Source organism: Cyanistes caeruleus, chromosome 1, assembly GCF_971803275.1.
Source record: "Cyanistes caeruleus chromosome 1, bCyaCae1.hap1.1, whole genome shotgun sequence".
NCBI lineage: Eukaryota > Metazoa > Chordata > Aves > Passeriformes > Paridae > Cyanistes > Cyanistes caeruleus.
Window position 1 is genome coordinate 49,235,375 of NC_141701.1, and position 12,233 is coordinate 49,247,607.

At 39.5% G+C, this 12,233-nt stretch overlaps 1 protein-coding gene across 8 annotated transcripts in view; it reads right to left on the bottom strand.

Annotated features, from left to right (window-relative positions):
- Positions 1 to 10,599, bottom strand: part of MYOM1 (myomesin 1) — a 79,771-nt gene extending 69,172 nt beyond the window's left edge. For 6 of the 8 annotated variants that reach the window (XM_086891302.1, XM_023919922.2, XM_023919928.2 and 3 more), the window contains exons 1-2: positions 10,442 to 10,599; positions 6,445 to 6,933 (exon numbers count right to left, since the gene is read on the bottom strand). In XM_086891302.1, the coding sequence (XP_086747428.1) occupies positions 6,445 to 6,872 (428 nt within the window). In that variant the 5' untranslated portion in view covers positions 6,873 to 6,933; positions 10,442 to 10,599. Of the gene's footprint in view, positions 1 to 2,441; positions 2,465 to 6,444; positions 6,934 to 10,441 lie in introns of those variants that run through there. The other 2 variants (XM_086891319.1, XM_023919929.2) reach the window with 2 other exon arrangements.
- Between the last annotated feature and the right edge of the window lie 1,634 nt (positions 10,600 to 12,233).

Sequence of the window (12,233 nt, forward strand, 5' to 3'; positions counted from 1 at the left end):
AGAGTACAAGAGAGGCAGATCCAGCTTTAGGGACAGAGATCCAAGCAGAAAACACTTGGGAACAGTCCAGGTGGAGTAAAATAAAAAGGAAGAGACACATTGAAACTGGGTGTGCAATGGCCTTACTCCTGGGTTGGACAATGATGTGGTGCAATCACTATGGCAAACCACAAATGCACTGGCAGAACTCATCAAATAAGTGATAAGAAACATCAAAGGCAAGCTATTTTCATTATTTTTCTTAATTGAAATAGAGTCTGTAAGGAGCTTCAGATCTTTACTTAGCAGGTGACTTTTATTCCTGTCCTATTTAAAAATGGGTCAAAGCTGGAGTTTTGACTCTGACAGACATTAGATTTCCTCAGAGCTTTAGGCTAAGCCTGTTAGGAGGCCACTAGATTCCTGGTTGTTTCTAGATCAAGAAGGATCACACTACCAATTGAACTTAAGTTAATATGTCTAGAAGTTTCTATTTTCGTAAATGTAGTTGAAATGTGTTGAAAATTTCAGCTGAGGCATTTACAGCACTGTTAAATCCAGACCAACACATTATTGCTAAAAGAGAGTTTGACTTTGAAGTCAGTTTAGTTGTTATTTAGGGTCCAGATTACACACTCATGCAGGGAATTAATGGGAAGCATATACAGCAGTCCCCATCACTCCTTGCTAGGCATTTTGTTGAGATCTTTCCTGTATAGTACTGGGGATTTACTATCTTCCATTTCTATCTCTCTAAAGTTATTTGAAAATACAAGAATAAATTGCTATAGGTTCTGTTTGTTTGGAGGCTGTTTTTATACTCAAACTCTCCAAGTTTTTGAAGTTGAATATCTCAGCTTCATGACCATACCAGAGCACCCAGCTGGTGTTTTCAGAGGGATACCTAGAGTCACTCAAAAATGCTCTTTAGAATAGCACTTCATAAACCAAGAGATTAGATTAATAAATTTAAAGCACCAGAAAATTTTTCTCCTCTCTGAATTCTATAATTTGCTTCTGTTCTGGCAGAGCTAGGTGCAGGCTAGTAGAAACACATATTCAAATGGAGGTCTTTGCTTGAGAAAATAGGTTAAACACTATTCTATCATGAGGTTTATTCCCCTGTTTTACTGTGTTTTTACTATTTCTTCCTGTGCAACACAAAAATAAAATCCTGCCTGAAACCATTATTGAGGTGGCCCAAAGGAGGACTCTGTTTCTTGAACCAGATTCTAAAATCTTGCCCTTTATTTTAAAACACTCCAACCTTTTACCTGATATGTGGAACAGAATCTCCCCAGAGGAGCAAGAGCAGGGTATCAGTGCTCTCTAGTTTCATAGGGAGGAACAGTACCATGACCTTTTAACATCTTTCAGCCTCATTTGATATGCCCAGCTAGCATATGTATATTTTTTTCCAGGTCAGATATTATCTGACTTATCTGTACTGTCTTATCAAGGTTGCTGACCTAAGCCTACTGTCCTTACTTCAGGGTGGTTTTCAGCATGTTAAAATATCAATGGCAGCATTTTTCTAGTTTTTCATTAGAGCCACTGAGCTGAAAAAGGCACAGGTATTGTTCTGTAGAGATGTAAAAAACAGATGCTATTAACTTTTCCCTCTAGCCTAACAGAGGAACTAAAGAAAACACTGTGCAGGGCATCTGCAGCTCACAAACAGATTCTTTGGTTTGTTTTGATGTCTTACTCTCAGACAGAGAATATGTTGGCACTGCCCTTGTTTCTGTGCCTGAAGGGACAGGTTTCCCACACTGCCCAAAGAATGTCTGCACCCAGTGGATGTAGAAATGTGTTCTGGAAGCAGACCACAACACCCTATTCTTCAGTTATTTCACTCCTGCTTGAAAAGGCATATATAAGATATTTTACACCTCTTCAAAATCATGTATCTCATCCTATGCAGAAAGAGATGATGTTATACACAATGGTTGCAACAGCTGTACCTGCTGGAGAAGCTCCATTAGCCACGAGGCCTTGTCCAGGCTCTTTTTAGCAGCTGTTTCTTTCCCAATATGCAGTATTTTAACTTACTGTAAACAGGAGATCGTGGATTGGCAAGCCCAGTTACAGGAAAGGAAAGGGAGAAAAAATATGTTCAGAAAAGAACTCTTTAAATTCAGCCTCTGAAAATGAGAAATGCTCTCTGGTGACTATATTAATTTTAAATTGCTGACAGGTTTGTCACAAGCCCAGGCAATATTGCTGGCAATATTCCCTAACACAGCTTCCACAAACATTTTATTTGAAGGGGAATTGCCTCCACAGAGCAGGTCTCATTAAAACAATTTTCATGCTTGAGTATGACATCTGGAAGCCAGCTTCTTAACCCTCACCTATAATAAACTAAAAGATAAGCAGTGCCAAGATCATGGTCTTCTCATGTTTCTGGTAGTGCATTATTTACTCAGATCCTGGCTACAAAGAAGAGCATTGGTACTTACAGCCAGCATAATTAATTGCAAGTTAGAAAGGCATCTCTCCTCTCTTTGTTTGGTACACCTGAACTACACCACGTCTTCTGTGCTGTTTCACCTCACCTGCAAAATACACACCAAGGCCTGAACCACATCAGTAACTTCTGCTTCCCCTTTAAGCAGGTGAATGACCCTATTGGTGGCAGATTATCTGTCTGTGACACAATGGGATTATCTGATACTGCTAGACAGGAGAATAACACATGGAAAACAGTGAAAGTTTGATCAAAGGCAAATCACTGAGCTTCCACAAAAAAAGAGCTAAATGAGTTTATTCCAGCAGTCCTGTTTGACAGCCCTGGAGTGCTATAAGCAGCTTTGGCAGATCTGACTCAAAGCTTCTCAGAAGCACATGGAGGATGGAGCACTGCTGTGGAAGAAGGTTTTCCCACAGGAGCCAGCCTGCCCATGCTGGCAGCCCCCAAGGATTGGATGGGGAACAGGATGGGCTGGCCACACCACCAGCTTGTGGGAGACACACATCCCTCACCTGTACAGAGCCTCAAGAGAAGCAGCACGTGCCACTTTTCCTGCCTCTGCTGAAGCCAGAGAAGAAGTGCTTGGCTAGACACAGCCCCACGAGCTGGTGGGGAGGGCTGGGTGTGAAGAAGCAGCATCTGCATGGCGAGATACCCTTTCTTTTTGGAGCCCAGAGGTTTGCACCTTTAGCCAACTGCAGCCAGCAGAGTTGCAAACTTCCATACTTGCTCTTGATTTTACCATTTTCATTTCTCTCCTTGTACTTCCTCAGGCTGTTGTGATGTAAGGAAGACTTGAAATGTGGGACACAGGCCACTTGCACATAAAAAATTTTTCATCCTCCTCCTGAAAAATCAAGCTATGGCTCCTTCAAACTGCCTGTGTTCACACTCTGGGAATGTTTTCCACTCAAGCAAGGCTTCTAGGGAACTGGGTCCGGGTCAAGGTCTTGCAGGTTACCTAGTTCCTAGTCCTTCTCCACTGCTTTCCCCATGATAAATTCCTCACATAGCATTCTGTAGCATGTCAACACTGTTGCTTCATGAACAGTTTTCTGTACTGTGACTACAGAAAAAAATGAGACTTAAATTTTGCAAGAACAATAAATTTAACAGAAGCTACTTTAGATTAAAAATAAGTTACCTGAATAAAAACAGTATTTGAGTTTTCCTGCTGGGCTTAATGGTGTTTTTCTGCAAAACTCTATCCATTATGCATAAATGTATATTTGATGATGATATTCACTGATATGAAATCATCAATTGTTAGCTGAAAAATTTTGTCTGGATTTGGATTTCTGTGTCCATTCTGGTTTCAAGCAAACACTACTGTTGAGGTCATTTATATACAGCATTGCAATTCAAGGCCTTTTCTACTTCTAGAAAATTGGAAGATTTGGAAGACTCTTTTTATTTTTTCCTACACATTTTTTTCATATAGATGAAAACAGAAAGTCTCTGATTTTCCTAATTTATTTGACTAACACTTGTTGTTTCCACATTACCCCTGGAAGTATTTTGGGTTATCTGGGAAAGACAGGGAAATTTGGCAAGAATTCCTTCAAATTTGAATTACATTTAACTGTAGAATTTGCCTCTGGCAAATTGCAGAAATATGGGCTGAACAAAAGAAAGAAATACCAACATAGAGGCTATATTAAACATAAATCCAAGTTAAATACTGAGATTTTAATTCAGAAATATTGTCTCCTGTGCCAATTAAGTTTTGTGTAAGAGAGCTTGGAATCACGTGTATCTAATCTCCAGAGTCCTTGTCTTAGCTAGCAACAATGAATTTCTCAAACCTTCAATACCATGACAGGATCAGAGAAATTAAGACATTGAAGCTGAGATATTCTTATCTCTGAACAATCTATGGCAAGTCGTGTACTACAGAGTGTTATATATGCAAATATACAACTTTAAGCCAAAAACTTTAATCTCAAGCAAGAGAAAAGCAAGGAAACCTGGGAATTTTTTAAGTTCTCTCTCAACTAAGCAATTTAATTTCCTTCAATGTTACGATGTTGACATTAGACTTCTTAATGAGAACACACAAGTTTCAGAAGAAACTCATGTAGCAGTTGAAGTGCTTGCAAGCAGGACTCAGAAACAGGTTTTTTTAGCAATCATTTTTTACAACTTGAAGTTCTTTTTTTATAGAAACCTTTCCTTCAAGAAAAAGGAAGCTTTGGGTTAGGGTCAGCAACAGAGTGCAGGCACAGCTGCATTGCTGCAGAAACTTGGCTTATCTTCCCCCACCCAGCTCCATTTGGAATCATAACCCTCAGTCCCACCACCTCCAGTTTTCTTTCCTTCACCAGCAGATTACAAATGAAATTATCACTGCTTTACTCAGTGCTTAATTATCTACACAAATGAAATAGTTTCAACAGCAAAGCCTGGATATAGTCCAGCCTAAGACACTCAGCTATAGAATCACAGAATCACTAAGACCTGTAAGACCATCAGGTTCAACCAGTAACCCAGCACTGCCAAGCCCATCCTTAAACCATTGTCCTTAAGTGTGTCATCCACACATTTTTTGAACACTTCCAAGAATGATGATTCCACCATTTCCCTGCTCAGCCTATTCCAATACCTGACCACCTTCTCAGTGAAGAAATGCTTCCTAATATCCAATCTAAACCTCCCCTAGCGCAACTTGAGGACAGTTCCTCTCATCCTGTCTCGTTACCTGTGAGAAGAGACCAACCCCTGCCTGGTTACACTCTCAGATAGTTGTAGAGAGTGATAAGGCCTCCACCAAGCATCCTTTTCTCCAGGCTAAACAGCCATAATTCCTTCAGCTGCTCCTGGTAAGACTTGTGCTCCAGAACCTTCATCAGCTTTGTTGCCCCTCTTTGGACACATTCCAGCAACTTAGTTGTAGTGAGGAGTTAAGTAAAGCCACTCACCTGGGCTGTAACAGCCTGAGGTTCAAATTATTGAACAAACTCTGGCAAATAGAGATTGGACCCTGAGCTTCTTGAAAGCCAAGTGAAGGCTGAAATCACAAGGTATTGTTTACTGTGGTACATGTAGTCTTTCTCTCACTGGTTTTGGTCAAGATTTCACCATTATCCACAATCCTGGGAGGATATTTAGTTTACAAAATTTAAAATTTTTGGTGGACAAATTTTGATCAGTTCTGCTGATGGTACTCTTAATTTTACATTAATATAACAGAGAGCAGATGTTTTGAGCTATAATTTGTTGATTGTTTCCTCTATTGCTAACAGCTGCTCTAATCTTACTTTAATACTTCCCTAATTTCTGTAAATCTCTGAGACATATACATACAAATAATATGAGGCTATTATAGCAAAAATATTCTGCTAATGTTATTGCTTGAGCAATATTTATTATCTTAAATTTAAAAAAAACCCATGAGAGCTAAGCATAACTACTCTTCTCATGTAAGGCGGACACTTCAGGTTATTTTTACTTTGGAAATAGTATGCCTCAAGCAATATACAGTGTGAAATTTTCAGTTTCTTGAATCACTCAGCACGAAAGTGAAACTATTAGGCCAAAGAAGAATTAATCATGTATGCACACATCAACTTAAACTTCCATGAAGAACTCTGACTTCTTTTACTACTCCAACCTTGCCAGATAAGAGACAGCCTCAATCCAAAGCTATCTCAACTCCTCATATTAAATTCAGCTGTATTAATGTGGCTAAACAACTTGGAAGGAGGGGTAGCTCATGCCTAACCAGTTTGGAGTGTGAATATGTGACCATTCAGCCACATCAGCATTGACACTGCTATTCTTATGACAGTCCAACTTTCACACATGGATTAGCCCAACAAACTAAGCTGACCACAGTCCTTCCCATAGCCAATGCCAAGGGAAAACACCAGACCAGGAAAATACATTAATGTCAAGTTATAGAGGAACTTTATAAGGACGAGGAAGAGAGTTTTGCCACTGTTTCCAATGGAAAGTGGTTGGGAATTTTTCTACCAGAATGCGGATTTACTTACCCAAGGCTGTAGGCTTCAGATCCCAGCCTGTAGGCTGCAGCCAGCTTGTTGATGGATTCAGATGCATGGCTGTGGGCAGCTGAGCTGGTGCTGAGGGACTCAGAGTCAAGGCTGTAGGCAGCAGATCTCTTACTCTGCGCGGCAGAGTGGTCGTAGGCTGCGGATCCATAGCTGTAGGCTGCCGACTCCAGGTCATAGGCTGAAGAGCCATGGCTGTAAGCTGCTGAGGAGTCAAGGCTGAAGCCTGCTGCAGACGAGTGGCGGTAGGCTGCGGAGCCCCTGGCATAAGCTGCAGATCCTTGAGCATAGACGGCAGATTTGCTCTTTGTCTCCTTTTGGTACTGGCTCACGGTGGACGACAGCGCCTTGTGGCGGTACGCACGGTCATAGTGCTCGTGGTGTCTTTGGTAGAATGGTAATGACATCATGGGTGCCTTCAATTTTTGGGTTTCACTGCACTTTTCTGAGGGTAAATAAACAGGATAAAGTCTGAAAAAGAACAGGGCAAACATAAGGACTATTGTCAAGGAAACTCCTGAGTTAGCATACAAATAATGCCCAACTTCACACAAACTAACACTGAACTTGAAAAATCAACTGCAACGAATTTAGAGTTATCTTTTTATGTTGTGATTTAGATTTTCAGACAGGTTCATATTCAGGTTTCAAGATGCTCACATGTCACTTGTCATGGCCAGAAACCTTTGCACTGTTGTGTCTGCTCATTTGTAGCTGGCTCCCTGCTACTGCAAACTATTCAAGTTTTATGTGCTCACTTATTACTGCAAACTAATGAAACTCTGTGTGCATGACTTCTTCAGAGATAGTATAAATAATTTTGTTCAATTACAATAGAGATAATGAAGTAATAAATTATTTTTAAAGGTATAAGCAAATCCAACAAGGCTGTAAAAGATGAAACAAAAATATATGAACATTTAATTTATTTTAGTAATCCAGTTTTCAGATTGAATTTAATGTTCCATTTAGTATTACAACAGTGAATTAAAACACTAAGATTGAGAAGGATGTCAGTTTTTCTCAAATGTGCATTACAGTGATTGTTTTGTATGTGGTACCAGGGTTCAATTCAAAAGGGCTTATTGTGCATTATACTTTTACAGTTTAATCAGGGATCCAGTCTATATGCAATGGGTAAAGAAATATCATGCTCCTCAATCCAAATTCTTTTCTTTTAACCTAGAATATCACATTCAAGATTGCCAAGACCCTTCCTCCAGATGATAGACCCATTTAAGTTTTAGTTTGAACATCATCAGTTGATTGTCTTGTAGTCACTTACAGTGTAAATTTTGATTGGGTGAGAGGTAGTTCCCCTCTCAAAATTGGATGAAAGTTGAGTACAGAAAGAATTTCCCTTGTTTGTTTGTTTTAAAACCAGCAGTTCAGTCATTATTTTGCTTTTTTATTTCGCTATTTTTATAACTGACTTTTTCTACTTTGACATGCAAGCTTACCTCAAGTAATCCATACAATAACCTTTCTGTCTCTTTCTTTTACACTCACATGGCTACTAGAATTGTCCCTGAAAAGGTCCCTGCTTAGTAACAGAAATGAGCTACAATGAGGAAATATTAAGAAGGATTTAAAACAGATTCAAAATCAGTGCTGAGAGGTATTTGCTATTGTTTTTTAATATCAATCACAACAATAGGAAAATAGTTCACCTTTTTTTGTGAATATTAATGAAAAATTATTTAATGTTTTGATATAAAATACACTTGCAGAACTGGAGAGCAATCTTCATGAAAATCTAGTTATTTGATTTGTGCTGTTCTGTGCAGGGCCAGGAGCTGGTCTTTGATGATCTTTATGGGTCCCTTCCGTCTCAGAATATTCTGTGATTCTGTGATTTTTTCCCTGGTCTTTATGCTCCCTAGTTTTCAGTCCTTGGCTTTTCCTTTAGTATTTGGCTCTGATAGCAAGTCAACAAGTTTCAAATTATTCTCCTTGATAACTGCTGAGGTATTCACCCTAACCAAGACAAATTATGAATTTCTTCCCCCCTCCCCCTAAAAAAATCCCAACAAACCAAACCCAAACCCAACAAAAACCAAAAATAAAGAGGACAACTTCCTTATATTTCAGGGATCTCACAACAGAGATGCTCGTTGTAGGATAACTGAATTGACCATTTAGTTTCAGGAAGTCAACAAGGAAGAAACTAATTCAGAAACATTTTATGTAAAAGAAATTGCTGGTATCCTGACCCCAGTGGAACTGTGACTTCAAGCAGTTGAGATTATGCATTTACTTCATTTTTATCTGAGGAAAAAGGAGAAATGGGAGTGTTAGCCCACTGGTCTCTGTGGCAAAAACTGATGTTCCTTTTTAACTCACTCTTAATGCTGGCTGGTTTTTTCACATCAGTCTAAAAGAATGCAATTATTCTGTCTAGCATCCTTGTTTCTAATGCCTGTCAGCATTTTGTGTTGTTCCTTATTTCACTTTGTTAGCTACTGGTAGTATGCAGTTCCTCTTCATTTCCTTGGTTTCAGAAGATTTTTTTCTTAATTTTTCTTCATTGCCTTCCTCTTGCAGCTCTGCAGAGCTGGGTTTAGGACTTGCAAGTCATTGTGATCACTGACTGGGAAGGTTAAGGCATACAGAAGAATATTGTCTTGTACGCTGAAAGGGAAGGAACATGAGAACATCCTGTTTTCCTTCTGCAGAGTACTATGGTTTGTCTTCACCAGCTTTACTTGAAGTGTTGGCTGGCTTCATCATTCATACAACAGCCACAGTGCTAACAGGCATTCAGCTCAGGCATTCCCACAGCCTTCCAGGCTTCAAAGTACGGAAGGTGATCCACAAGTATGAAGCACTGCATGTGCTGCCCATTAAGAAGTTAAATAAGGCATTTCATTTACATTTTGTCAGACCAAAAGAACAAGTTCAAATGTACAAAGGAAACATTTTTCTTCTGGAGAGGAAAGGTCTGTATCTCACCGTCCTCAGGAGTTAAGCCTGTGATAGGAGTAAGACTCTGATAGCAGGGACAGTCAGCTCTTCTGGTCCAAATCAAAGACCCACACTGACTCACAGCACATAAAAGGAAACTTTCATAGATATTTTTTCACACTGTGAGTTTTATTTATTATGTTTTATATATCCTCTGAAACATCACGGATTGCTCACAGGCCAGGATAAGTTAGTTACATTAGTCTGATCAGATACAGCAGTGTGATGCTATCGGAGATGACAGGTAACTCAGAAACTTCCAAGGACTTTGCTCGTATCTGGAGCACTGCCTGATTATCAGATTGACTCCCATCTCTTAAATTTTATCTATGCTACCTGCACCCATTTAGTCTGTGTGCACTAACCAGCCCCCTTCAGTGTGAGGGCAACACTCCCTCTCAAGATCAGTCTAGTGCTTCAGAGCTTGGCCTGAAAATATTAGTGGCCATAGTTGGATGAATTTGCAGGTTTTGGAGTTATATTTTAGCAACTGTTGAACTGACTATTTAAAATTACTACTAAGCAGACAGACAGTTCTGTACTTGTCCATAGTTCATAGCTACATGTTAAAGGAAATTCTTGTGCTGTTTAGCAGTCTGTATTCTTTAAAGATCTACTCCATGAATCAATGGAAGCAGTGAAATAGATTTAAAAAAATAACTGCTGTAAGCAGAGAAAAGATAACATCCTATGCAACAAGAAAATATTTATGTTATTTAAACATTCTCTAAGACCACAGACTACGTGAGAAACTCCTCTTGTACCTCAGTAGCCCATGCTTTATTTAAGAGTACTGTGACAATATGCAAAGATGGCTGAGTGAAAATAAAAGAGCCCCTGCACTACTTCCCTTTAATTTCACAGCTGAGCCTTCAGATGTCTTCAACTGATATCCACAAATCCCTCAGCTGCTGAGCTAAGAAGAATAAAGGGAGCTACTATCAACTTGGCATTACAGATTCAGATTAAAAATAATAGAACACATAAAACCTTCTGGCATTAAAAACCCACTTACCAGGATCCAAATGAATGGCAGCAAATGGAAGAGCTCCCAACTGGATGAATAGCACAAAAAATATAGCAACAATGAAGCTAGCAAAGACAGAGGTAGTTAGGACGAGGGGTAAGGACTGGACTTCAAGGTCCAGAACAAAAATAATGCCTGCAGTCAGTGGAATGTCAGAGCCTCAGTCCAGACCTTTTATGGCCAGGGGGATGCTATAAATATAGCATCGAAGAGGGAGAGAGACAGAGACAGATACCGATACCCTGTACTATCTCTGTGCAAAGACATGGTGACGGCAGCTTCAAACTAAAGCAGATACAGGGTTCTCCCTTTAAAATATCCTTACTCACTACATTTTGCATAAAATCAGCATTCAACTTCAAAATTATTTCTAGGATTTTTCTTCCTTAGTTAGATTTAAGAGGAGAGAAAAAAAAATTATGTCATGAACCAGAAACCAGGAAAAACCAATTCCTATATTGACCTTTGCTATGGTACAAAAATATGAACACTTTATTGGTTCCTTTTTTTTAATGCCAACCCACAGAACAAGTAATAGAAATATTTCAGCTTAATGACAGACAATCTATCAAGACTCTATGAAGTCATATGAGTTACATTTCAATAGAAATGTATTTTCTTCGTTCTGTTGACAGTGTTACATTTTTATCATCTTTAAGATAAAAGACTAAATTAAGAACGTGACTTCATGAGGCATTTAAATAGACATAAACAATGCAGCTCTAAAATCCAACTTTTTTTTTTCTAAATGAAACAGTATTACCTATAGGAATAATTAAATGGGCTTGTCTTCTTTCATTTTTGTCACAGCATTCTGGTACAAAAATGAGTAATCAGTGTGGCTGAATTACATCAGAAAAAGTTTTGTTATCCAAGATCCAAAAGATGGAATGCAGTGTGACTTCATTGTAAATACAATTTTCCTCTGCACTGTAAATTTAGCTTTCAGTAAAATTGATTAGTGCATTTTATTTTGTGCATTTGCACTGACAGAAATATTAACCCTCTCTGCTCTGCTATAGCTTCTTTTCACACTTGCCACACAACACAACCGAGAACTTTCCAGATCCTCCTGCTCTGCTAATGCTGCCCCCTTCATAGGTGCAACCACCAGAAGAAGGTATGGACCAGGCTAGAGGATCCTAGGCTTTTCTCTTCAATAGTTCATCAGTATCTTCTTCTTCACCTCACTGCCTTGATTTTACATGAAATCCCTTCATTGTCCCCACTAGCTACTTGTTCCCTGGGGAGCCACTACCTCCTGCCTGATGCTCCACCATGCAGGAAGTTCAGAAGTCTCTTCACCAGGAGCCACTCAGCTGCACCAAACAAGGTATGGTATGGGCTTTTGGGTTTTGCTCATGAGAAACTACAGCCAGAAAAATATTGGGCAGTCATGGAAACTGTATTGTGGCTCAGGAAACTGGCCAAATCTGCAACAGGCAGAATGAAAAATGGGAGCCCTAATATAAGCTTTTCTTCCCCCAGAATACTGTGCCAGTGACAGAGCCACTGAACTATAAGTTCTGGGCTATTATGTAGGGAGCTGGGGTTGTTTAGCCTGGAGAAAAAGAGACTCAGAGGTGACCTTATCACTCCCTACAACTCCCTGAAAGGTGGCTGTAGTCAGGTGGGGTTTGGTCTCTTTCTGCAGGCAGCAACTGACGGAACGAGAGGACACAGTCGCAAGCTGTGCCAAGGGAAATAGAGGTTGGATATTAGGAAAAAGTTTTTCACAGAAAGAGTGATAAAATACTGGAATGATTTGCCCAGGGAGGTA